Consider the following 25,594-nt stretch of genomic DNA (forward strand, 5'->3'; position numbering starts at 1 on the left):
TACATAATCATTTAGATTTAGACATAATTGTACCAATTGTCCTATATTATGTCTCATTAATACCATTTATACCACCTGTCCTATTTTATCTTAATAAAACATTTGTACCACCTGTACTATTATGTCTCAGTTTTACCATTTGTCCCAGTTCGTCTATCCTGGGTTTCTCAAATCGTGAAATTCGATTGAACACTGAAATCTCCGATTCAAAACGATACAACAGCCCATAATGAACAATACAACAATTTTATGTTATTAACAAATAACTCAAACAAGAAATTCACATTAATCTACAAATCAAAAGGAGATCGGATTTACTTTTGCCGGTGAGGAGGAAGCTAACTTTGAGAGCAGATTATCGGATTGGAAGCTACGGCGAGCCTAGAAGCTAACTCGCCGGTGAAATCGGAGCTCAAGTCGCCGGCGAAATCAGAGCTCAAGTCGCCGACGAAATCGGAGAAAATAAGGAACCGGAGAACTCAGAAGAAGGAGACGCGAAGCGATGGATAGGAATTAACCGTTTTTTTTTTTTTACAAATCGTTTATTCTCAATTACTCATCTAAGGGTAATTGCACACCCTTGAGTGGCACTCTGAATAACTAGGGGTACACCAGAACGTTTTTTCACTTTTGGTGGCTAAATAGAATTGTCCTCGACAGGTTTCAAATCTCTTCTAATTTTTTTTTCCAAACTTTTAGTAAATATATACAATCATATTGCAACATCCAACATTGGATAAACCGAGGTGGAGAGGCAAGAGTGAGTTACAACAAAATGTACAAACTGATAACCATAAATATATTACAAACTAAAGTGTAACAGGAAAATGGTAACTTGGTAATAGTAAATCCATAGCAAAACTCAATAAGACCAAACATTGAAGCTTCAAGCTTGCAATTGGTCCTATCGCATCCATCATCTGCTTACTTTATGGTTGCATCTTGTTCCCCATCTTCAACTATAACAGATTTAGTAGTACAAAGTATCCAAAAAGGCAGTGAAAGCAACCAAGCAGTGGAAGTATACCACCGTGTTGCCAAAGTAAAACCGGATAAAGCCATAGTGGCATCCAAAAAGAGTTGCAACATCACGCACAAGGTAGACCTGGAAGAGGTTCATATTTTCTAATAAACTGAAAGCTTTATCAGTAGGATGAAACTTGAACTTTATAATTAAAAGATTGATAAAAAAAAAATATAAACATTACGAGCCAGAACATAAAGCAAGTATTCTTAAGTACACGTGTCATCAAACACTTCAACCCAAACAAAAAAAGATAACCCATTGAAGGAGGAAAGCCACATGTCTACATCTTGTTCGTAGGATGACGATAACCAGAACGATGGTGAGCACCTCGAGAATCCGTCGGAAAACTAGTGAAACCATTGAACCACTAGAGAAAGCTATCGGAGATTTCGCATGGAAGCGGACGGCAAGAACACAACAATGGAAAAAGTCATGTTGACGGTAAAAACAAGACAACGGAAAAGTTGTGTTAACGGCTAAACTGACGATGATACCAAACTTCGGCCGATCACAAAATCCAGCAAACTAAGCTGGATGGTGATGACTTGAAGAACCTCCCTCTCTCTAAAAAGTATTAGAGAGAGAAGAAAGAGAGAGGTTGGCCATCTCTAGCGCATGTGTATCCCTTCTAAATTCTAATAGATGAAAACTACAGTATTTTATTCTTTAAAACAGTAGTTTAAGATGAAAAAACAAAAACAAAATACATCAAAATTACTTTTTTTGGTTTCCGGCAAAGTTCGGTTTGTTGCGAGCTTTTGTTAGCATTTGTGGCTATTTCTTTTTAGTTTTTTCTTCTCCTTTCCTTTTGCAGATGTCGTTAGAGGCAAAATCTGAGGGGTAATTCCAAGATTCTGAATATTCATCTGCTTGATCTCGTTTCTGAGGAGAGTAAATCCTCATACCGTTTAGTGGACATCTAATCGGCTTTGGATGTTGGTTTCTCTTTGAGCTTGTGAATCGTGAAAGTTGGATTTCGTGTCTGGTTGAGACCAAATTAGCAAAGCGACGTATAGCGACTAATTTGACATCTCATCTTCTCGCGGATTCCAGAGTTTAATAGATTTGAAGATTCAAGGACATCGGTTTTCTACCTTTTCAAAAACGCTGCAAATGGATCTGGTGAAATACGGAGTAAGAAGCTGAAATCTGTTGGAATCAAGTGCTGAAAATGGTGATTTTCCTCACTGAAATTCTTTTGAATCTGACCGGATTTTTCCATTTTTGGTGGCAAGTCGGTTGTTTTCCACCACTCCTTTGTGCAATAACACGTGGGACGTGGCTAACACGTGTCTCATTTTAAACCTAGTCTTAATTTGATGTATTATTGTATGGGTTTAGTTTGGACTTATATCATGGGGTTTTGGATCCACAAATTTCACCTATACTTCTCTTATAATTTGCCCTTTTGGGTTAGTAATCAAAGAAATTGTCGACAAAAAAAAATACGTCAAAAGTACTCCTAAATTTTATATAATATACAAAATTTCTAAATATTTCATGAATATTAATTCTACAAAAGAGCATATTAATTCTTATTAGAGATGTTTTATCCGATCTGAACCAAATCAAAATAATCGATACGAAAAAACGAACATAATTGAATATCTTAAATCATAATTTAAAGGTTACTTTGAAAAAAAATATAAATTAATAAGGTTTAATTATAGTTATTTTATTTATATATATATTTATAATCTAATTCGGATTTAAACAAAAATTATTGATAGAAACCCGATTCTAAGAGCCGAAATTTGGGATTAAACTCGTAATTTCTAGTTTCAATAACCAAAATTATACGTTTGCATCGTTGCCTCATCACCATTTCAATAGTTTCACTAGGTGAAATTGATAAAACTTGTAATTCTTAACAGAAATTAGAAAAACTTTGTAAATTTAACAAAAGACATGTACAATGAAAATTAGAAGTTCAACACAAACAATCAACGAAGAAGACAAAAAAAAATTTAAATAATCTGAAAAAACAATTCTTTACAAAAACATACAACATTTTGTCTTAACATATGTCTTAAGATTAATGTTACAAATCAAGATTCTTCTTTAACAGCTACTGATCCCCAACGCTTCGAATACGTTTCTGCAGATGTTCCAAGCTCTCAACTCTACGCATCGAAGCTGTTCTGTTCATCTTGCACCCTATCAAGGCCTTGCCTTTGTTCCCCGAGCTAATGATCTCTGGTGTAGTCACTTGGCTGCTTGTAGTGTCTGGAGAATTTGATGTCTCTGAAGGAAGAGAGACAGTTGAAACAATCTGAGGCATATTGTGGAACATTGGGTTAAAGCCAGTGAGTCTCTTCACTGTCTCTTCAGCCATTTTCACCTGCCAAAAACAAACATGCTTCAATAGCGAGTTTTGGTAGACAGAGAGATAAAAGAAAGTATTTTACCTTTGCTCGTAGTGTCTCAATATTGGCTTTTAAAACTCTGTTTTCTACAGATGCATCATTGAATGTTTGAGTTACATCAGTGAGACCCTTCATGAGTTTTGAATTCTCTACACGAAGCTGTGAAACCTACACGAAATGGAGATTGTCGCACAAGTGAGCTAAACAAAGTTAAAGGAGAAAGAATAAGAACGCTGCGAGAGTAACATACTTGTGTCTCTAGCTCACTCAAGTGTGCTTGCTTTCTTCTTCTGGACCGTCTAGCTGATTCTCTATTAGAGAGCATCCTATAACAAACAAATTCACGTTCATGTTCATGTTCAAGTCCAAGAAAGGATGTAAATTTGTTACCTTTTAACGCGTTTAACATTAGTAGGGTTCATATTAGTTTCACCATCAGCTTCTTCTTCATCACCAGAGAGCTCAGATCCACTTGTTATAGCACTGCTCATCATTGGTGTAGCTGCATACAGATTGGTCCATTAGCATTTACAAGAAATCTTGAAAACAAACACAACAACTATCAATAACATCTTAAAAGGCTTATCATAGATGTATTGTAAAACCTTTGGAAGAAGCAAGAGAGGCTTGTTCTGATTCATTGGCTCCACCATTGTCAGATCTACCAGAAGTATCCTGAGGTTTGATGAAAGTTCCCTATCAAATTTTCAATATTAACACCACAAAATCAATTAACTAATGCAAATTATAATCTCAAGGAAGATAATGGCAAATCATATACAAAAGGTCCAATAAGATCTTAACACTCAAACATAACAAAACAAGATTAGTTTCTTAGCTTCAAGTGAACTCATCAAACTAACAGATAAAAAGGTTTTGTTTTTCTTTTTCTATGAAAAAAAAAAAAACTCAAACTTGAGCAGAGTAGTGAGTACCCTTTTCATGGCGACAGCAGCACAAGCAAGATTAAGTTTACTCTTGAGAAATGCTCTGTATTCCTCTGAATCTACAGGAACATTAGGAGGAGAGGAGACGGAAACACCACACGCCGTCGTAGATTCTCCGTCGTCTGCAGCGGCGGAGGATTCTTGTATGAAACGATTGAATGCCCATTCGGAAGCACTGCGATTCAACGACGTCATTCCATTAACCGACCAGTGATGGTTACCGGAGATTTCTTCGTCGGAGAAAACTTTTTCCATCTTTTCTCTTTTGTAATTTGTTTGTTTCTTTAGTTTTATTTATTTTTTTTTGGTTTCAAATTGTCAAAACAGTTTCTTCTTATCCGATTGGGCAGTCTTGCATTTTAATAATATGTTCTTTTCAAGTTTTGTTGTTTTGTTAGATATTTAATTGTCTGATTATTACCCTAATGGCCCCGACAAGAGTCGTGTATTTCTATTTACAGCAAAAACTTTTGATTTATTCTGTTAGGTCACTGTTTTCTTGTAGTATCTTAAAAAACGACAGGTCATAATACAAAAAATTATAACGATTTTTATTAACAACAGAACTAATAATAAATAAAAGGAAAAAAGTATCTGGAAATATGGTTTTAGTTATACTAATTTTTCTACTTTTTAGAACAATTTTTAGTTTATAAGATATATAGAATGGAAAAAATAATTAAAGTGTCAAACTTTTTTTTTTCTTTCTTAAAACATGTTTTTAAAAAAGGTGAGATTCGCCTACAGTTACAACGAATAATAATATTAAGATACACAAATTAAAATAGAAAAAACTGATCAGAGTCAAAAAAGAAAATTGTATCCTAGTGGACAATGGAAAACGGAGAATCTACTGCTTAACCCACCTTATCTCAATATCTTTCTTCGATCTCACAATGGCCGACACAATGACCGAGCTACGAGAAAAAATTGTTACTATCACCAACGTCCTCTACCATAAAGGGATTTTTCGAGGTAAGGGATTTTACTCACTCTTGAGCACTCAAGATAAATTCCAAGATTAGCGGTAAAAATCAAAAATAATCGAAAATTTTAAATTTAAAAACGATTCTTTAAGAAAGAAAAAACCGTTAGAAACGATGTAATGATTGTAATTTTTCAGACCATTTTATAAAAAAAATAAATAATATTATTAAGAAAACAAAAATTATTAAGATTATCAGAAATGCAGTCTCCTTCACAAACTTCATTGCCTAATTGTTTACTCAAATGTGTAATATATATCGATCTTATATTCCACGTTTGAAAGGGGACGATTAGGGGTTCATATTTATAAACAACAAATGTTGGTGTATAATTGATAAAAACAGAAGAATATGAGGAGCTTAAAGTAATATTTAAAATATACATGTAATAATATTTGTTTATGCCTTATTGGATTTAATAATATTTTTTTCAACGCTTTTTGGGGCAAATCCAAGTCAGACTGACGTGGCAAGGGGTATTTTAGTCAATTTAAATTTTGATCTGCATCACAAGAATATATAAATAATAAATATTATAGTTGTCGTCGGTTTTGTAACGTAACTTCATTTCATGGGTCCATTTAATATTCCCATTTGCATTTTACAAAGGAAAGGAGAGATCCGAGAGGAACATAATATATAGTTTTGTAAGTGAAGTTAGATTAGAGAAATGTACTAAACTTCTGATTTTTGGATAAGAATCTATCCAAATTCAAGTTGCATATTTTGGTGGGTCCTTTATTTTTGCATATATTAGTACACTTGTGCAAAACCTTTTATCAAGAGAATATCTAGTGAGAGAGAAACATAACACTTGCAAACCAAGTGGATGTTGGTGGTTTGACTTTGAGAATATCAGTAGTTCAACTCTATTTGAAAGAATGATTTACGTTTTATCAAAGTACGTCTCTATTACACCATTAGTAGAATTTTGTAGACTTTTCTATGTTAAAGTGGTTTAGAAAAATCTCAAACTGTATAATTTCGTGTGACATTTTGTCTTATTTTAGGAAGAATTATTATGTAGGTTAGGTTATGAATCAATTTCTAAATCATTCTTATTTTGACCTGGTGTCATGTTTAAGGTTTATTAAAAATCCGATGAATGGACTATTCAACGGCTACACTCAGAGTTGGTCCTAAAACCCAAAATATTTTTTGCCTATAAATATTTAAAATATAGCAAAATGATGCATTGGAGACTTAAACCTATAACATGAGAAACAAAAAAACCCGGAAAAATCACTGTCCTACAAGAAATTTATAGTTTTGGTGCTTTCAAAATGAAATATATATTTTGAGGCTTAAAACCCTTAATTGTTCAGCTTTAGATTAGGACAGACAGTGGATACATTTACTTTGAAAAAGTTTGTCGATGGTAAAACTGGAACACCCCTGATTATCAGATTTTTTTTTTTGTTGTCTTACTTTCAAAAGAGTAGGTTTATCTGTTCAAGAAACTATTTCTACATTTTTTTGTGGATTTTTTTCGTGTCGTGTATGGGTTATTTATTCGTTGGTTTGTTTTTCTTTTTCCGTATAATGCTGAAAGATTTGGAAAATAGAACATTGCCAAAAAAAAAAGATATGCATGCAGCTAGGCCGGTGGGATCAATTAGTGGGCCTAATGAAACGTGTTGGCTCATACATTTGGGATATATGGCCCCATTTTTTAGCAACAAGGCTCAATAGCCACATGAAATATTTATATTTTGTTCATGTTTCTAACGAACAAATATTTGAATATCATTCGGACCACATTTTCTTGGACAGCAATGTTTGGATTGCTTAAATAATATTGAGTACTAATATTCATATTTTTTTGTGTGGCTGTGGTTTATAACATAATGTTATAGTCAATTTCGCTCAATTTGTTTGTTAATATTTTGGAGTTGTAAATAACTAAATACTAAAATAGAAAGAATTTGAAATTCTTAGCAGAGAGAGTACAAAAGCTTACTAAAAATTGTGGTTTTTAAGTTAAGAGTTTCGCCAACATATAAAGACTAAACTTATATGTGAAGTAAGGAAATGGAGTTTGAACACATACGATTAAAGCTGTCGATTGGGCAATCACCCATGGGGTTGCTCAGTCCAAATACAAATAGGCGGGTTTTGGTCCAGATCAAAAAACAAATAGTTCAATTAGTTTAAGACCAGTTTTATCCGCAGATGAAATGGGGCCGGCCATGTGGACATTGAGCTTGCATAAACTTTAATAAAAATCTAGATTTTTAATTTGGGAGAAAATCAAAGATTTAAATTTAAGGAAATTTTCCAAATGTTTAAACAAGAGGAGAGATCAAGAAGAGAGATTGAGTATTATGTGCTTCTTCTCTTTATCGTTCACATTGATTAGAGTTAAAGTTTTCGTCTTCATTTTTGCTACTTCGCTTCAAAGAGAAGAGAGATCGAGTGTTTCCATATCCCTAAACGAGAAGAGATATCGAGTGTCTCAAGATTGATCTGTTTGACGACATGGGTATCAATCTTTCTTCCCTCTAATTACAAAGTTTATTGCTTTATTAGATAAAGCGTTTGTGGGTTTTGTTTTGAGCTTAGAAATGTTTGGGTTTTCTTAAGATCTAAGGATTTGTTCATTATTTGTAGCAATGGACTCTAATGCATATGGTATAGAATTTTAATTCTAATTCAACTGATATCTCCTGTTTTAGTTTCGATGGATCAGTGTGTTAACTTTGTTGAGTATACGATAATAATATGTTAAGATTTTGGATCATGCTTTTTCTCTTGGGAGAACGATGCTTATGTTTTTGTTTTGAATTTGTAATCTAATGTAGAACGAAACTACTGAGGAGGTGAAGAAGTTTAGATGTTGTGTCATTTTGGAAAGACAATGCAACCCACTTTAAAGAATTGTCATCAATGGTATGTGACATACTTAGTATTCCTATCACAATTGTGGCATCAGAGTCAGCGTTTCGCATCAAAAGTCGCGTTCTCAACAAATATCTTTTACAAACAAATGTACAAGCTTTTAAACTATCTATAATGGTTTACTTATTCAACACCCTCTTTTTCACTCCACATCAGTTTCTCTCTCTTCCACCTAATTTTTCAACACCCATTTCAATTTTATCCTCTACAATAGTTTTTCTTTGTTTTTTGATCAAAGGAGAGATTTCATTAAACCGAACTAAACCGGGATTGGTACAGAGTTGTGAATTGCAAGCTTTGCTAAAGCATCCGCCTTGCTATTCAATTTCCTAGAAACAAAGACAAACCTAATTTGTTTAAAGGAGGAAGATAGAGATAGGATATCAAAGAGAATCCCATAGAGTTCCATCTGAGGAATCTCTGACGATATGGCTTCAATTAACTGTTTCGAGTCAGAAGCGATTAAAAGGTTTGTGAAACCCAAACGAACGGCCGTTTGGAGTGCAAAGAGGACAGCGGTAGCTTCAGCCAGGAGTGACGATCTGATACAGTCCACCCTGACAGATCCGTGGTTGCTTGGACCCGCGCTGCAGTTTGAGAAGATCCATCCAAGGCCTGCCACTTTGAGATCGCCTATCCAAGCCGCATCGGTGTGACAGACTACAGCTCTTGGGTCCTGTTGGGGAAGATGTTGCCGCTGTGAGAGTTGAGGGGTTAGGCTGGTGGGAGCTTGAGAACGGTTCCATTCATGAGCCAGGGATATGGCTTGAGTAAGGGTTTCGCCTGGGTTGGTTCGTTTGTCATTGAAGATCCGTTGGTTACGGGTGATCCAGATTGACCATATTATCCAGGGATATAGTGGTCCAACATTTACTCCACAAGGGGGAAGACAGGTATGGGTTTTTGCCTTTTCGATAAAGGCTTGGAGTGAGGTAAAGGTAGCCGGATCTAGATGTTTCTGGAAAGATGCATGATCCCAAATCCAGGTTGCGAACTGGCACTTAACGAATAAATGAAAGGGAGTTTCTGCCTCACCACAAAAAGGACAATTTGCCTCGACTCTTAAACCCCGCAACCGGAGGTTTTCCCCCGCAGGTAAAGCCCCTCTCATAGCTTTCCACAGAAGGAATTTTGTTTTAGGTGATGATTTCAAGTTCCAGATTTCTGAAGACCATTTGAATTCAGGACCTGCAGGTGCTGGTTGGTGGGCGAGGGCAATAGTTTTGTTTAATAAATTTCAACACTCTACCATTTTTATTTTATTTTATTTTATATTCCTTTTTATTTATGTTTTCTACTTTTATAATTATATATTAATAACGATTAGCGATAAAATAAAATAAAAATAATTAAGAGTTAATAATATATAAATTTTAGATTTTTATTTTCTTTTCCAAATAATATATAAAGACAATATATAGATATTCATTATGAAGATAAATAAAGTTCAGAAACATAAAATGCAATATATGTTGGTGAAGAAATTTGTTGAAAAAACCATAATTTGGTATATTTTAGAGTTGGTTGGAAAACTGATTTTGAAATTGATATTTGTTGGGATTTGGATAGTTAAAAATGTTATTAGAAGAATTATGGGTGTTTAAAGGGTTATTATTGACATGTTGGGATCCATTTTATAAAAAGAAGAATTTTTTTTGTCAAAATCATATGAAACAAGTATCTATTTATATAGAGTACTAGATCTTGAATCGCACGTACGTGCGGAGTGTATATATAAAGCATATGATTTATATTTAGTAGTATTTTAAATGAATTTTTTTTTGTAATAAAAATTAGATAAAAGTATAGATGAAAGAATAATAGCATAGTAAATAAGAATATTTGTACACAAATTGATTTTCTGTTTGATTAATCATACATTACGAAGAGCATGTGTAGTTATTAATATATGTAACACTTAGCATAATAGGCAAATATTAGAAAATTATATAAGTAGTAAGGTTTGGTGCAAAACAAACACAATTACAGTATTTATGTTTTTTTGTGAAACATAAGTCATGTGTTTAAATAGATACAATATTTTCCTAAAACTTTCAAATAAAACTATATTAAAATTATTAAAAAATAATACATGTAATTTGTCATGAACCTCTAAAGTCTAAACGCATCTTTTTTTGTGTGGCCCAATATCAATATTTAGACCGGAGATTTTTTTTTTTATGGGCCGTGATTAATGTTTTAGATGAGCTAAATGACATTATTGGATTCATTTGTTGAATTGTATTTATTTAATTAATGAATTTTATTTGTAGTTATCTGGACATCTATTTTTTATTTCAACACTAGTTCATTCCGAGCTACACCCGATATATTTTATTAAAGAAGACTTCAAATTAATTTAGTTGATATTGGTACATGATTAAGATTAAATCGGGAATCTATATTAGTTGATGTTGCCTCTCCTAAGAATTTTTTAAGTTAGCTGATGCGATGGTATATCTTTAGGCTAATTCTTACATTGGTTTCAAAAACAGGTTGATCTTTTGTTTGCTGATTTGTCTATTATCATTTTTTGAGTTATATATCTATTTAAGGCCCTGAATGTTTTGTAGTTTTTTTTAATTGATTTTAGTTTCTGGGTTTTGGATTTTGGTTTTTGATTTTTGTAGTTTTTGATTTTTCATGTAGATTTTAGTTTTTACAAAATCCTGAATGGAAATTTATTTAATTTTTAGTTTTTCTATATAAAAAATAAATGTCGCGTAAATTATTTTAAAAAACCCACAAAACTTGGTTTTAACAAATAAGTAAAATCTACTAAAATCTGGTTTTCCTACTTTTTAAGAAATCTACTTTTTGCAGAATTATGAATGGATAATTATTTGGTTTTTGCAAAATCAAAATCCAAAACTACTCCAAAAATTACAACCATTCAAGGCCTAAATTGTCTTCTAAATTGGATTTTACATGTATGAGAAATTCTTTGAGAATAATGAAAAGGATTTTCTTCTTTAGCTCTTGTTTGAAACCATTTAGTAATATTGTTATTTGGTTTGTGGGAATCGTTGTTTTAGTTTATTTTTGTTTTTTTCCTAGTTAGTTTAGTTGGTTATTTCTTTAACGAATTCTTTGATATTTTGTTATGAGCAATTTCTAAGTTTTAATATGTTTACTATTGTTAGCTATGAATTTTGAACGGCAGTTTCATCATTATGATTATGATAAGTAAATTGAAAAATGTATGTGTTGCAGCTAAAATAGTGAAAGAGTAGCCAAAAGTCGACATAATTGAAACTCCTTATTTTAGGCTTATTTTGTGTATGTCAGATAGCCTCATTAGCAGATAAATAACTACAATCGAAGAAAATACTCTGTTCTTGAATTTCAATCATTTCTTTTACAACCCTTGTTGTATCTTGAGTATTGGAGGTTGTGGTTTTGCTTTTGTCGATTAAAATGGTTGCTTTATCCACTTCTTTTGTAACATATTTGAAGAGATATTTGATAGCATTTGAAGTATTACACCATTCCACATTTTTGAGGTTGTAAATGGAGTCACACTTAAAACCCTTTTGGTAGTGGAATCGCCGGTTTGCAGATATGAATCCTTGCACTACGTTTAATTGTAGAATGAATGATTAGTTTGGATTCGTGTTGGGTATGTATATTGACCATATAATAGACATACCTAAGAGTCGATGAGCAGTAATTCACAACCCATAAATATGTTGTCTTTTTTGAAATTGCGGGCTGCCTAGTAATGAATTAGTCGGAGTAAGACTTCTTTCTCACTGAAATCTACATCAATATCAACAAAATTCTGAAAGCTGAATGGTTGGAGAGACTCTTGAGCTTTATTTAGTGTCATACTTTGATTGTATTGAGAGGTCGTTTTTTTTTTTTTTTCTCTGTGTGTTGAGGGAGATTTTGTTTTATAATGAAACCCAAAGAGATGTGAATGAAGATAGTGGCCATTGAAGTAGATGTCTCGGGAGTAAAGATGCGGAGGGGATAATGTTGAGGAAGTGGAGGTTTGGTAACAGTGGCGATTTTGGTTTTTTTATTTATTAGGAATCTGAAGCGATATAACTTCAGAGGTTAGAGATGATGGGGAGAGTTGACGATGAAGGGTCTGTGTTTTATTAGTGTAGACTTACTTTTTTGGGGTCTACAATTTTAAGAGATACAGGTATTTGTTTGGGCCAAGTTTTTTAATTAGCAGATTGGCCCATTGGAACTCTTGTCGTGTAGTATTTTTTATGGTTTTATTGGCATGCGTTTTTGTTTTTCCAAATGAATACCTGCTGATGGTAATATTTGTTTATTAATTCAACTGTTTAACTAATTAGATGTTTTTTTGGCAAATTCCGACTGCTAAATTTATGATTTATGTTTTACCATACCTCCAAATTGAATTTTATTTTTATGAACTTGATTTTGTTTTTTGATTAATTGAGTTAGGTCTATAATATAATTTTGGTCGTTTTCTTAACTCATTGATCATTTTTTAAATAAATGTTTATATGAAAAGTAGATTATATCCAGTGTACATTTAATTTTGGTTTTCTAATTAATTATTTTTTGGGATTGAAATATTTTCATTTGTATTTTTATTGGATGGCTTATTTTATTTTTTTGATGGTGTTTGTGTTGATTTGGATTTGGTTCAAAAAAAGTTTCCGATTTTGAAACGTTTAAGTTTTTATTTTGGTTTCTAATTTGCTAAATACTGAGGTTTTTCTATGCATGACTTGAAAGTAAATGTTGGTAATAAGACTATTGATTTCAATTTGTTGTAATGAAGCTAAAGATATGTTGTCTTACATATTGGACAATTTTTCTTTGCATACAACCAAGTCACTATACATTCATGGTGGTAGATGTGGTTACATGCTAGGTTGTTGATAATATCCCTTCCTTTGATTGTTTCTAGGCAAATAGCGCAGTATTCATTTTCCTCCAATGTGGTTGGTACTCTTTTGGCTGTTTCTAGATGGGGAATGAGTACGTCGGTGTCAATTCTAGAAGTAGCTTGGAAGTTGTAATCAGTAACCTTGAAGTATATAATAATGGCCATACTTCTCTGACTTTCTGTTGATATGTGGATTGGTGTAGAAATTGGATGAACATTGACGTTATTCTTGTTGCGTTGCTCTCTTGAATACACCCTCCATAGTGTGTGATGGTCTTTGACAATCTTCTTTAAGATGGGTTTTGGATTACATAATTATGCCGTTACTGGACTCTCTGTATTGTTAATAGTGGATTAGTTAGTTTTTTGTAATGTGAAAGTGGACAATTAAATTTAAGGTTATTTATATTTTATTCTTATCTTCTTATTAAGAAACGTAGCAGACACAAATCTGGGATTTTTAGTCGACTGTTATTTTATAGGCGTTCTGGAATGCCGGCGCGGACCGAAGGATGATGTTTATTAGCTAGAAAAATCATTCATTCTATATGGGTAGATCTATATATGGGCCAATAGTTAAGTTATGTAATATATCATTTTTTTGGTTAACGAAAATCCATGTCATTTGTAAATGGTCCTTCTCATTTAACGGTATTTTGGATAATCAAATTGGGGTTTTTATATTTTGAGTTAGAATCAAACGTGCATAAAGTCTGCGCTGTTTTTTTTTTTGAATACCAGAAGGTTCGGGGTCAAAGCCCGTAATCCCCCCGAGCCCGAAACCACATCATGTAATATTATTTTCGTCCCAAGCGTCACTCGAGCCGACGACCTCTAAGCTTCGCGTAAGGTCTTTACCAATTGAGCTAACGACCTCTAACCTTCGCTTCGTTTTTTGACTGTAGTGTTTTTTGCTTTTTGATTTTGTTTCCTGGTGAGTGCCTAATTCTTTGTTTATCTGTTAATTTCGTTAGGGGCAATTTTTCGTTTTTGGTGTGGGTATTTTGCATCAATTGGAGTGAGTAGAAGGAGAGGATTGATTGATTTGGTGTTCCAATTCTACCAACCGGAAAGGATTAGAAGCGATGATGTATCTTCAGACCAACTATTACATTGGTTTTGAAAGAATAGGTTTGTCTTCTGTTTGCTAATTTGTAATTGTCATTAATTCAGACTTTATATCTATTTTAACCGTTTGGTAATATCGTTATTTGGTTTGTGGGATTCGGTGTGTTTTAAAATTTCTATTTACTTGGTAATTTGTTTTAGGAATTATTTTATATTGCTTTATGAGCAGTTTGCGAGTTAGGCGAGTTTCAATTTTTCGTAATTTCCTTTTGGCTATGAATCTGAAATGGAAGTTTGATATATGTAATAAGTAAATAGGTAAATGTATGTGTTGCACCTAAAGTAGTTTAACAATTGGTAAAAGTCGATAATTGTTCCCAAGGAAATAAACATATTCTGCCAAGTTAATATCTTTCTTCTTTAAGACTTGATGGTTGAAGTTTAGAATGATTCCATACATCCTCGTGAGTGAATCTGGCAATGGAAAGAGTATAAATCTTAATCTAGACTGAAATTTCACAGATTGCATGAAAATTTCTATGTGATTCTTTTCACCATCGTATTTTCTATTTGGAATGACTTACCATGGGATGATTTGATGCTGTAGCTGTGTTTTCTAGCTCCATTGAATTACAACCTGATGTTGAGATAAGCTTGAAGTAACTTGAGGAATAAGTTAAAGAGAAGATAATGTCAAAATATATTTAGGAGTTATCTAATATATTTTGTATTGTGATTTGGAGTTATCTAAAGTTCTATATATAAGGAGATGCAAGGGTGTTGCATTACTTATGAGTTTTGAGATTAAGAACTTTGTAAGGATTAGGTTTTGAGTTAGTTTCCTAAATCACTAAAGAAAGAGTCATTATTTACATTGTGCTTGATCTAAGGAATTGTACAAAGGGTCTTATTCAATAAAGTGGTATCAGAGCATAAACAAATTGAATTAAGAACCCTAGACGTGTGTTGTATTGAATTGACGGTCCGATCAAAAGCTGCAAAATATGGGAGATATTGTTGCAGCACATCCGAGAGAGATCTCCTCTTCTTCGTCTTCCATTCAGTGTCTGATGCTCAATAGCACAAACTATACAGTTTGGGTTATTCGCATGGAAACCACTCTGCAGGTAAACAAGGTTTGGGAAACGACAGATCCGGGAATAGAAGACAACGACAAAAACAACATAGCAAGGGCTCTTCTTTTCCAATCTATACCAGAAGCCTTAACGTTATAAGTTGGAGTTCATAAGACTGCAAAGAGGTATGGGATGCGATAAAAGAGAGAAATATTGGTGCGGAGAGAGTTAAAGATGCAAGGCTACAAACTCTAATGGAAGAATTCGAAAGAATGAAGATGAAAGATACGGAGAAGATTGATGATTTTGCTGGTAGACTTTCAGAAGTATCCACAAAATCAGCATCATTAGGAACCAATATTGAAATGCCAAAACTTGTTAAAAAGTTTCTCAATAGTCTGCCAAGGAAAAAATACATTCATCTCATTGCTGCACTTGAGCAAGTACTTGATGTCAACACGTTAGGTTTTGAAGACATTGTTGGACGTCTAAAGGTGTATGAAGAGAGAACGTGTGACGAAGATGATCAAGGGAAGTTGATGTTGCGGACTCTTAAGATAAATAGAACGCAAACCGTGGGAGAGGTGGTAGATCCTACGGAAGGGGAAGAGGACGAGGTCGTAATGGAGGATATCGTGATAGATCTAAAGTAATATGCTACCGTTGCGACAAATTGGGACATTATGCTTTGGATTGTCCGGATAGATTACTAAAGCTACAAGAGACTCAAGAAAGTGAGAATGGAGACACTCAACAAGCTGATGCCTTGATGATGCATGAGCTAGTATACATTAATGAGAAGAATGTACAACGAAAAGCTCTTGAAGAGAACTCAGATTTTAAAGACATGTGGTACTTAGACAATGGCGCTAGCAATCATATGACAGGAAACCTTGAGTATTTTTCTAAAATTGACAAGACAGTGACGGGGAAGGTTCGGTTTGGCGATGACTCTCGAATTGATATAAAGGGAAAAGGTTCCATTCCCTTTGTAAGCAAGAATGGAGACTCAAAGTTACTAGAAGATGTCTACTACATACCGGACTTAAGAAGCAATATAATAAGTCTTGGTCAAGCTACTGAGGCTGGATGTGACGTGAGAATGAGAAAGGGATACTTAACGTTGTTTGATCGAGAGGGAGAGCTTTTGATCTGGGCAAACAGAGCAAGAAATCGTTTGTATAAAGTGACACTTGAAGTAAAACAAAACAAGTGTCTCCAACTCTCTATGTCTAGTGACTCCATGAATTGGCATGACAGGATGGGACATATTGGCTTTGACAACATGAAGACAGTGATCAACAAGGAGCTAGTTATTAGAATACCAAAACTCATCGTCGAGAAACAAACGTGCACTTCCTGCTTACTTGGGAAGCAAGTAAGGCAGTCGTTTCCTCAATCAACTTCATACCGAGCTTCAAATCCTCTTGAACTAGTACATGGAGATTTATGCGGACCTATTACACCTCCCACAACAGCAAACAAGAGGTATATCTTTTCTCTTATTGATGATTTCTCACGATATATGTGGACGTTTCTGTTAAAGGAGAAAAGCGAGGCCTTCGACAAGTTCAAGATCTTTAAAGTAAGTGTTGAACAAGAAACCAGAGCTACTCTTAAGACATTTCGAACATATAGGGGTGGAGAGTTTGTGTCCTTGGATTTTAATACGTTTTGTGATGTCTCTGGCATTAAAAGACATTTGACGGCACCATACTCTCCACAACATAATGGAGTTGTCGAAAGACAGAACAGAACGCTCTTAGGAATGACATGAAGTGTTCTAAAACACATGAGTATTCCAAACTTTCTTTGGGGCGAAGCTGTGCGGCATGCTACCTATCTGATAAACAGAATTGCGACAAGAACTTTAAACAATCAAACTCCGTATGAGGCATTAAAGAACAAGAAACCTAATGTGGAGCACTTACGTGTGTTTGGCTGTGTGTGTTACGCAAAGACTGAAGCTCCTCATTTGAAGAAACTTGATGATCGATCTCGGATGTTAGTGCATTTAGGAACATAGTCGGGGTCAAAAGCATATCGTCTTTTGGATCCAACAAAGCGGAAAATAGTAGTAAGTCGAGATGTAGTCTTTGATGAAGACAAAAGCTGGAAGTGGGACAAAACTGAGCACGAGAGTGACAATGATCGAAGAATGTTTAGTGTCAGTTTTGGAGTTTTTGGAAATAAAGGCATAAGAGACGAGAGTGTTGATCAAGAAGCAGAGAAAGATGAAGAAGATAAAAATGATCATGAGGATATACAAGAAGATTCAGCTCTTGATGGAAACGTCATAGTTCCAATACAAGAAGAAATACCCATGCTAAGAAGATCAGAGAGACAAACAAGACCACCCACCTATCTAAAGGATTACATACTCTTGTCCGAGTTAGAGGGTGAACGGCTCCGGCTTGCAATCGATGAGGAACCATGGGATTTTTCTGAAGCTATGGAACTAAAGGAGTGGAGAGAAGCATGTAGAGAAGAAATATCGTCCATTGAAAAAAACAGAACGTGGAATTTGGTTAATCGTCCTCCTCAAGCAAAGGCGATAGGACTTAAATGGGTTTTTAAGCTCAAACGAAACTCCGATGGAACCATCAACAAATACAAGGCGAGGTTGGTAGCTAAAGGATACGTTCAGAAACATGGAGTAGACTACGATGAAGTCTTTGCTCTGGTAGCTTGAATCGAAACTATACGTTTTATCATTGCACTTGCAGCTTCTAGTGGTTGGGAAATTCATCACCTCGACGTGAAAATTGCTTTTCTTCATGGTGAATTAAAGGAAGAAGTCTATGTTGTTCAGCCTGAAGGTTTTATTGTTGAGGGAAAAGAAGATCAAGTATACAAGTTAAACAAGGCTCTTTACGGACTCAAACAAGCTCCTCGAGCTTGGAACCATAAGCTGAATCAAATTCTTATGGAATTAAAATTTGTTAAGTGTTCCAAGGAGCCCTCGTTGTACCGTAAAGGAGAGAATGAAGATCTTCTTATTGTGGCAGTTTATGTTGATGATCTACTTGTAACAAGATCTTCTCTAAGAATGATACTTGAATTCAAGAAAGAGGTGTCAACAAAATTCGAGATGAGTGATCTAGGAAGACTCACTTATTACCTTGGTATAGAAGTGTTACAGCATGAGAATGGCATTATATTGAGTCAAGAGAGATATGTGAATAAAATTCTTGAAGAAACAAAGATGGATGGATGCAACGCTGTTCATATACCAATGTGTGCAAATTTAAAGTTGAGTAAAGCAAAGGAGGAGGCTAGTATCGATGAGAAGTAATACAGAAGAAACATTAGGTACCTTAGATATCTACTTCATACTCGACCGGATCTCTCATACTTCGTTGGAGTCTTAAGTAGATACATGCATGAACCAAAGGAATCACATGGAGCAGCGCTTAAAAAAGTCCTAAGGTACATAGAAGGAACAAAATCTTACGGGCTATGCTTCGAGAAGAAAACAAAGAGAGATCTAGTAGGCTTTAGTGACAGCAGTCACAATGTGGATGAAGACGATGGCAAAAGCACGACCGGACACATCTTCTTTCTTGACGAGTGCCCTATTACATGGTGTACATAGAAACAAGAAACAGTCGCTATGTCGTCTTGTGAAGCCGAGTTCATGGCTGCAACTGAAGGAGCTAAGCAAGTAATTTGGCTTCAAGAGCTTCTTAGTGAAGTTACCGGAGAATCATGTGAGAAGGTGAAGCTATTGATTGATAACAAGTTCGCAATAGCTTTGGCAAAAAATCCGGTGTTCCATGGGCGAAGCAAACACATACACAAGAGATATCACTTCATTCGTGAATGTGTCGAGAATGAGAAAGTTGAAGTACTACATGTACCCGGGGAAGAGCAAAAGGCCGACATCCTAACCAAAGCACTTGGTAGGATCAAGTTCAAAGAGATGAGAGTTATCTAATATATTTTGTATTGTGATTTGGAGTTATCTAAAGTTCTATATATAAGGAGATGCAAGGGTGTTGCATTACTTATGAGTTTTGAGATTAAGAACTTTGTAAGGATTAGGTTTTGAGTTAGTTTCCTAAATCAATAAAGAAAAAGTCTTTATTTACATTGTTCTTGATCTAAGGAATTCTACGAAGGGTCTTATTCAATACCTGAAACATTTAGAATAGAAAGTAAGTACCTATATTTTGTTTGGAAGTTAGTGTAAGTAATTTACCAGTTTCTTTTGGGAGGTCATTGTAGAATTCCTTGTAGACAATATTTTTAACTTCATCATTTTTTTGGTCATCTCCATGTAGAATTGTTAGGCCAATAGGTGATGTAACTCTAGAAAGAGCTACGTAGAGTTGTACATGACTGAAAACTGGATTTGGTAGATACAGAACATCAGATTTTAAGCTTTGACCTTGATTTTTTATGATGGTCATGGCGTAGCAAACTCTCATTGGAAATTGTTGTCTTCGAAGTGTAAAAGGATGCTCTGATTGTGGTGGGGATAAGATAAATCTTGGTATAGAAACCATTTTACCAGCATGCGTGCCTGTTACTATTTGGGCTTCTATCACTTGTTCACCCAAATTAGTGACAATCAGTCTTGTACCGTTACACAAACCTTCCTTTTGGTTAAAGTTTCGCATCTGCATAATTGGAACTCCTTTTTTTAGGCTTATTTTGTGTTTCGGCAAACTAGGAAACTCTAAAGAGTTTAAATACTTGACATGGTAGAGGGCTTCATAATCTGCTCCGATCGTATCCGCTTTTCCAATGCTATATGAGCTTAAATATTCTTTTGAATCCCCTCCTACCTGAGATAACATGTATGCATTTATCTCATCAACATATTCATTGTGTGGTGTAAGAATTCCTCGTTCGGTCAAGTATTGGAAGTTGGGTTGGGAGACACTGAATTGCACATATGCTCCCTTTGTGACTTGTTGGAGACGATTTCCGTTATGCTTCAAAAAGAAAGAAGTGTCCATTTCGACGACTTCACCATCATCTGTTTCACATGTTGGAGCGTTTCCGTTTCCTACACTTAGTAGCCAAGCTGCAAATTTTGTTTCTAATTGGTGGAGTACTCTCATGTTTTTTTCTAAAACAAAGACATGGCAGGCATCCCATAAGTAGGACTGACTTATAGCAGCAAGTACAGTGTCTGCTCGTGTTCCATTTGGTGTTTATTCCTTCATATGAATCTTTTCCTACAGCCTGAGATTGAGAGAAAATAATTTTAGTTGGTGGTGTTAGTTTATACAACAGAGAGTAGTGGTAAGGAAAAGTATACCTCCATGTATTCATTTAAAACATCACGAACGCTTCTTCCAGCAATTTTGGTGCCTTCACCATCAAGGACAACAAAAGTTCCAACGTCTCCGTTTTTATCACGCACTCTCATTTCGAAACAGTACATGTGGATTTGAGGGTTGGGTACAACGTTGTGTAATGTTTTGTAAGAATATAACCTCATTTAGGTGGTTCATAGTTGTCAGACCTGATAAAGCCAATGTTGTTGTATTCTTTGCAGTGGTTGTAGTACATTGATGTGTCTTCGGTTTCAATTTTATTGTTGCAAATGCTGCACGAGATGTAGTACCATCTATATTGTGGTTGTATGTCCACAACTATAGCAAAGCAAGTGAAGCTAACTTCCTACATTGGTAAAGTTAGGTTTCTTAAAGCAGTAAGAAATAATGGTCAATGTGATTTGTAAATAAAGAGAGAATACTTTGAATATAACATGTGGGTTTTCATTTTGTAGAAACTAGTTTATTTCATTGATTTTGATGTCTCCAGTTTTATTACAGCAAAGGAGGAGCTTGCGATAGTTGGCGTTTTTTTTACCACTATCTCCTAACATGGTGGTGGTAAGTTAGTGACTTAGGGATGTGGAATATGGTTGTTTAAGGAGATTCTTATGTTAGAAAGAGATGCATACCAAGTAAGAAACTGGTTGGTTTCGTCGAGGTTGGTGTCAAAGAATAGACGCGTGGATGATGTGGAGCTGAGAGACACAGCAGCTGAAGAGATTTTGCAGATTAAATTTTAGAATTATTGTATAATTTAATGTTACGAAGAATATGGGACAGTGGTGAAGAAGTGATTTATACCTCCAATTGTTTTCGGGTTGACAGTAGTGATAAGGAGGACTATTGGTTTGAATTCACTTTGGTTCCACCTTTCTCTAAATGTTGCCGCAATGTTTCGCTAGAGATTTATGCGTATGGTCTGACCGCTGTAAATTAAGAGCTGGTTATATTTTTTATATATAATTGGAATGAATGTTTTTGAAAAGAAGATGATAAGATGCATTACTATTTGAGTAGTAGGTGTAAGAAAACTCGATCGTTTGATCTGGTGCCTTCAACATGGGGGACTGTTTCCATTCTGGTAGGGGAGTGTAGGTTGTCATCACTAATTAGGCGTAGTTTTCCAATGACGTCTACAAAACACATAAGTAGAAGGAGTTGTCGTGAAAATATTATTTGAAAAGCGTAGGATGTATTAGAAGTAGCTTACCAAAGAGGTCAATATTTGTGTCCACAGTTGAAGCAAATTCTTCGAAACCACATAAACTAAACTTCTGCTCATCAATTTGATGGTCTGCCGTTAGGCATGAGTACCATAGACGTTTTGTCGTTGAAGAAGATGTCGTGTTTGTGGTCGGAGACTTTGTATATTTTTTTGCAGGGGGTGATCAGAAATTTTTTGAGCTTGTGAATGGAGTTTCGTTTAAGACTCTCTTGGTAACGAAATAGACGGTTTGTTGATATGAATTCTTGCACTGTGTTTGACTGTAGGATGAATGATTAGTTTGGATATAAACGACGGCGAGTGTTGGTGACGACGTAGGTTTTTTTTTTCATTTTTTTTTGACGAAGTAGGGTTTATATTGTATTATTAGTAGATTCTTTTGGGCCAACGTTTTTGAAGAGATGTGGATTTGTATTTATTTTGGGCCAATGAGTTTTATTAGTATTGGTCCATTAGAGTTGTTGAGGTGTACTTTTTGATGCTTATTTTGACATCCGTTTAATTCCGAGAAAGTAGATGCAGACGTGTCTATTAGGGAGAGCACTTTTGAGAATATTGAGGTGGACACCTTGAGAGGCCTCGAGGAGTTCCTTTTATTAGTAGTAGATTCATTGTCTTACTTTGGAAAAACATCTTGCCATCTAAAACAAAACAAAAATCATTGTCGGCAGATCGATGATTTCGTACCAAAATTCACATATAATCGACATAAATCGTCTTTATTTATACTTTGTTGTTGGGAAATTGTTAGATCTGAAGAGAGGTAAGTTTTTTCTTTAATCAGATTCATGTTTTTCCAAAACCTGTCGATTGAGTTTATAGTCTCTGATTTTTTTAGTTTCTGTATAAAACTTTGTCAAAAATAGTGAAGTCGCCAGAGAAAATTGGGTAATTATTCACCTTTGCATATCTTATTAGATATCTACGTGTTAAACTTTTGTAAAATCATTTAGCAAGTGTTAAACTCAAAAAAGTATATGTGTTGTAAAAGCGTGTCAAAAATCAAAATAAAATTACAATAACATCTAAAAATTAAAACTGTATCACTCCGCTAACCTTTAACATCTTCTTCAATGGATCTGAGTAGCTCAAAATGATGGCATTGAACCTCCCTTTCATAAGAATTATACTTTGACATGAATATTGGACTGCAAACATTAAACTTTCAATGATTAGGACCATAAAAGTTAAAGTGACCGGATCACAAATATACAATGATTTATTATTGTCTGATAATTGGAATAGAAAGATTATTTTCTTCGGAATCATCTTCTTTTGGCAAAATTGTCTTTGTAAAACTTATCTTCTCTGCTCTTCTTTCACTATAAGAAAACATGCGATTTGCGAGGAAAATTTGGAATGGAAAATATCCTTCGCAAATTGCTACAGAATTGCAAGACGTTTGCGAGGGAAAAGGACAACCACGCTACTCCGTCGCAAAATATGCAACGAGCATTTCCCTCGCAAATTTGCGAGACGTTTGCGAGGAAACTGCGTGGAAAGCACGATTCTTCGCAAAAACATCGCAAATTTGCGAGGGAGTTGCGAGTAACATAAATCCATTGCACATTGCGACACCTTTGCGACGCGTATGTATTCTGTAGCAATTTTTGCGACGGATTTGCGAGTCTTCGCGGGTTAGGTGAGCACGTTTTAAATTATCTTACCGAACTGGTTGGTAAGTGGGATTCCCTCGCAAATTTCTAGCAAAAAAGCTTAGTTCCTTGCAAATCCCTCGCAAGCGGCCTGGCAATTCCCTCGCAATATTTTTTTGGACATCTATAAATAGCCAACGTAACGTCTAAGAAATCATAACTCAAATCACAACATTTACTTACAAACAAAAAAATCTTTTCAAAAAAAAAACTTCTTACAAAAATAATAATGTCTTGGGGTGGAGAGCATGAGATTTACACATTACGAAGTTGGATGTACAATCATAGAGATCAAGCGACTGGTGAGGTGACGAGAGAGTATTGTGACGGACTGTGCAGTTTCAATATTCTGTCCATCTCGTAAGTGTCTCAATGAGAAATATTTGGAATTTAATGTAGTCAAGAAGCATCTTTATAATAGAGGATTTATGCCAAACTACTATGTCTGGTTACGTCATGAAGAGGATTGTAGATATAGCGCATGAACTAGTAAAACAAATTATGGTGTCGAGCAACCTAGTAATTTTAATAATGATGCGAATTATGGTCAGCATGTACCTGATCAATTTGGTTATGGGCATAATAAGGAAAATAGATTTCATGATATGGTTACAGATGCATCCATAGCAATTTGCGAGGGACTTACGACTATGCCTCACAATTCACTCGCCGAAGGGGCCGAAAACCCTAATCGAGTATTCCTTGCAAATTGGTCGCAATTTGCGAAGGATTTACGACAACGCCTCGCAAATCCCTCGCAGAAGAAGTCGCAAAATCCTAATTGAGTAACCCTACTTTTGCGAGGAATTTGTGAGGGTCGTTGCAATTCCCTCGTAGAAGAAGCCGCAAACCCTAGTTGAGTAACCCTAATTTGGCGAGGAATTTGCGATGGTCGTTGTAATTCCCTCGCAGAAGAAGCCGCGAAACCCTAATTGAGTTATTGTCTGTTGTGGTTGTATTTGTCTTGGCATTGTTACTTAGCTTAGGGTCTTGGTTTCATTATGTAATTGGATTCGTTATTATCTTGATTTGTTTGTCTCTGTTTTGGTTGCATTATGCAATAGTGACTTGGTATTTGTTTTTGGTTTTGAGTTTCTCTTAGGTGGCTCCAAAGAAGAAAGGGAGGATATATGGGGCTGGTTCATTGCAGCTAGAAGCCTCATCAGCTCACATTGGTCCTTCAGTTCCTCGAGAAGATCCGGGTGAACTCTCTCAAAAGCTGGCTGCCGCTGAAGCTCTTATTGCAAACCAAGCGGAGAAGATTAGTTGCTTTCATGTGTACTTCGACTACCTTGCGGAGAAAGATCCATACTTTGCTGCCATCTTTCGAGCTGGATCTTCTAGGACAGAACCTCTCGGCTCCAACCAGCCACCTGAGATGCCAAATGCCACACGAACTACAGCTGTTGGGATCGCACCACCTGTTGCTGTTGAAGCTGAAACAGTTAGAGCTGAGGAGGCAGTTGAGACTGAGGCAAACAACATTGGATCCTCTCCATCTCTTGCTTTCTAAAAAACTTGCAACACTCTGTTTTTATTTCTCTCATCTAAACCCTAAAACTTGCAACACTCTTTTGTATAATTATTTTGTTTGCTTCATAATTTTATTTGAACACCAAAGTTTCAGTGTTAATAATATGAGTTTAGGCTATCAACTAAGTTTCTAATTCAGTGCTAATACCAAAAATTAAGATTAAATTAAGTTAAGCAAACAATTAAGAAGACAATTAAGCTAAACAGAACAGTAATCACGTTTACCTAATAATTAAGAACGTCGCAAAAACATCGCAAATTTACGAGGGAGTTGCGGGTAACAGAAATCCCTTGCACATTGCGACGCCTTTGCGACGCGTATGTATTCTGCAGCAATTTTTGCGACGGATTTGCGAGTCTTCGCGTGTTAGGTGAACACGTTTTAAATTATCTTACCGAACTGGTTGGTAGGTGGGATTCCCTCGCAAATTCCTAGCAAAAAAGCTTAGTTCCTTGCAAATCCCTCGCAGCGGCCTTGCAATTCCCTCACAATATTTTTGTGGACATCTATAAATAGCCAACGTAACGTCTAAGAAATCATAACTCAAATCACAACATTTACTTACAAACAAAAAAAATATTTTCAAAAAAAAAACTTCTTACAAAAATAATAATGTCTTGGGGTGGAGAGCATGAGATTTACACATTA

The 25,594-nt window shown here is 35.1% G+C and overlaps 2 protein-coding genes, 3 long non-coding RNA genes, 1 other non-coding gene and 3 pseudogenes across 12 annotated transcripts; 4 read left to right on the plus strand and 5 right to left on the minus strand.

The window, feature by feature from the left end:
* The first annotated feature begins 1,349 nt into the window (after positions 1-1,349).
* AT5G04815 lies at positions 1,350-1,890 on the plus strand. Its single transcript, NR_142788.1, has one exon. It is a non-coding gene; the product is annotated as an other RNA (long non-coding RNA).
* A 1,014-nt stretch (positions 1,891-2,904) lies between these two features.
* Positions 2,905-4,753, minus strand: BZO2H3 (bZIP transcription factor family protein). Of its 4 annotated transcripts, none has more exons than NM_122760.4 (6): positions 4,329-4,753; positions 3,999-4,089; positions 3,784-3,895; positions 3,644-3,719; positions 3,436-3,561; positions 2,905-3,368 (listed from the first exon to the last, which is right to left on the minus strand). In NM_122760.4, exons 1-6 carry the CDS (start codon positions 4,593-4,595, stop codon positions 3,096-3,098), a joined length of 945 nt encoding a protein of 314 aa, NP_568508.2. In that variant the 5' UTR covers positions 4,596-4,753; the 3' UTR covers positions 2,905-3,095. The 4 variants fall into 4 exon arrangements, with proteins under 4 accessions (NP_568508.2, NP_001031962.1, NP_851088.1 ...); NM_180757.3 differs by having other exon boundaries at positions 2,907-3,368; positions 3,999-4,068; positions 4,329-4,685; NM_001036885.2 differs by having other exon boundaries at positions 2,905-3,561.
* Positions 4,754-8,483: 3,730 nt separating this feature from the next.
* On the minus strand, positions 8,484-9,335 carry AT5G28773 (annotated as a pseudogene; the record flags this gene model as incomplete). Its single annotated transcript has 1 exon — positions 8,484-9,335.
* A 2,181-nt stretch (positions 9,336-11,516) lies between these two features.
* On the plus strand, positions 11,517-11,846 carry AT5G04825. The gene has a single exon (NR_142789.1). It is a non-coding gene; the product is annotated as an other RNA (long non-coding RNA).
* AT5G04835 lies at positions 11,679-12,239 on the minus strand. Its single transcript, NR_144238.1, has 2 exons — positions 11,874-12,239; positions 11,679-11,798 (listed from the first exon to the last, which is right to left on the minus strand). It is a non-coding gene; the product is annotated as an uncharacterized misc_RNA (transcript).
* On the minus strand, positions 12,085-12,299 carry AT5G04845. The gene has a single exon (NR_142790.1). It is a non-coding gene; the product is annotated as an other RNA (long non-coding RNA).
* A 2,850-nt stretch (positions 12,300-15,149) lies between these two features.
* AT5G28776 lies at positions 15,150-19,181 on the plus strand (annotated as a pseudogene; the record flags this gene model as incomplete). The annotated part of the gene is made up of 1 exon: positions 15,150-19,181.
* A 173-nt stretch (positions 19,182-19,354) lies between these two features.
* On the minus strand, positions 19,355-20,621 carry AT5G28780 (PIF1 helicase; the record flags this gene model as incomplete). The annotated part of the gene is made up of 4 exons (NM_122761.1): positions 19,355-19,365; positions 19,443-20,260; positions 20,361-20,434; positions 20,511-20,621. The coding sequence occupies 4 exons, from the start codon at positions 20,619-20,621 to the stop codon at positions 19,355-19,357; spliced, it is 1,014 nt and encodes a 337-aa protein (NP_198230.1).
* Positions 20,622-23,641: 3,020 nt separating this feature from the next.
* On the plus strand, positions 23,642-24,925 carry AT5G28785 (annotated as a pseudogene; the record flags this gene model as incomplete). The annotated part of the gene is made up of 3 exons: positions 23,642-23,714; positions 24,028-24,107; positions 24,515-24,925.
* Between the last annotated feature and the right edge of the window lie 669 nt (positions 24,926-25,594).

This window comes from Arabidopsis thaliana, chromosome 5 (genome assembly GCF_000001735.4).
Source record: "Arabidopsis thaliana chromosome 5, partial sequence".
NCBI classification, from domain to species: domain Eukaryota; kingdom Viridiplantae; phylum Streptophyta; class Magnoliopsida; order Brassicales; family Brassicaceae; genus Arabidopsis; species Arabidopsis thaliana.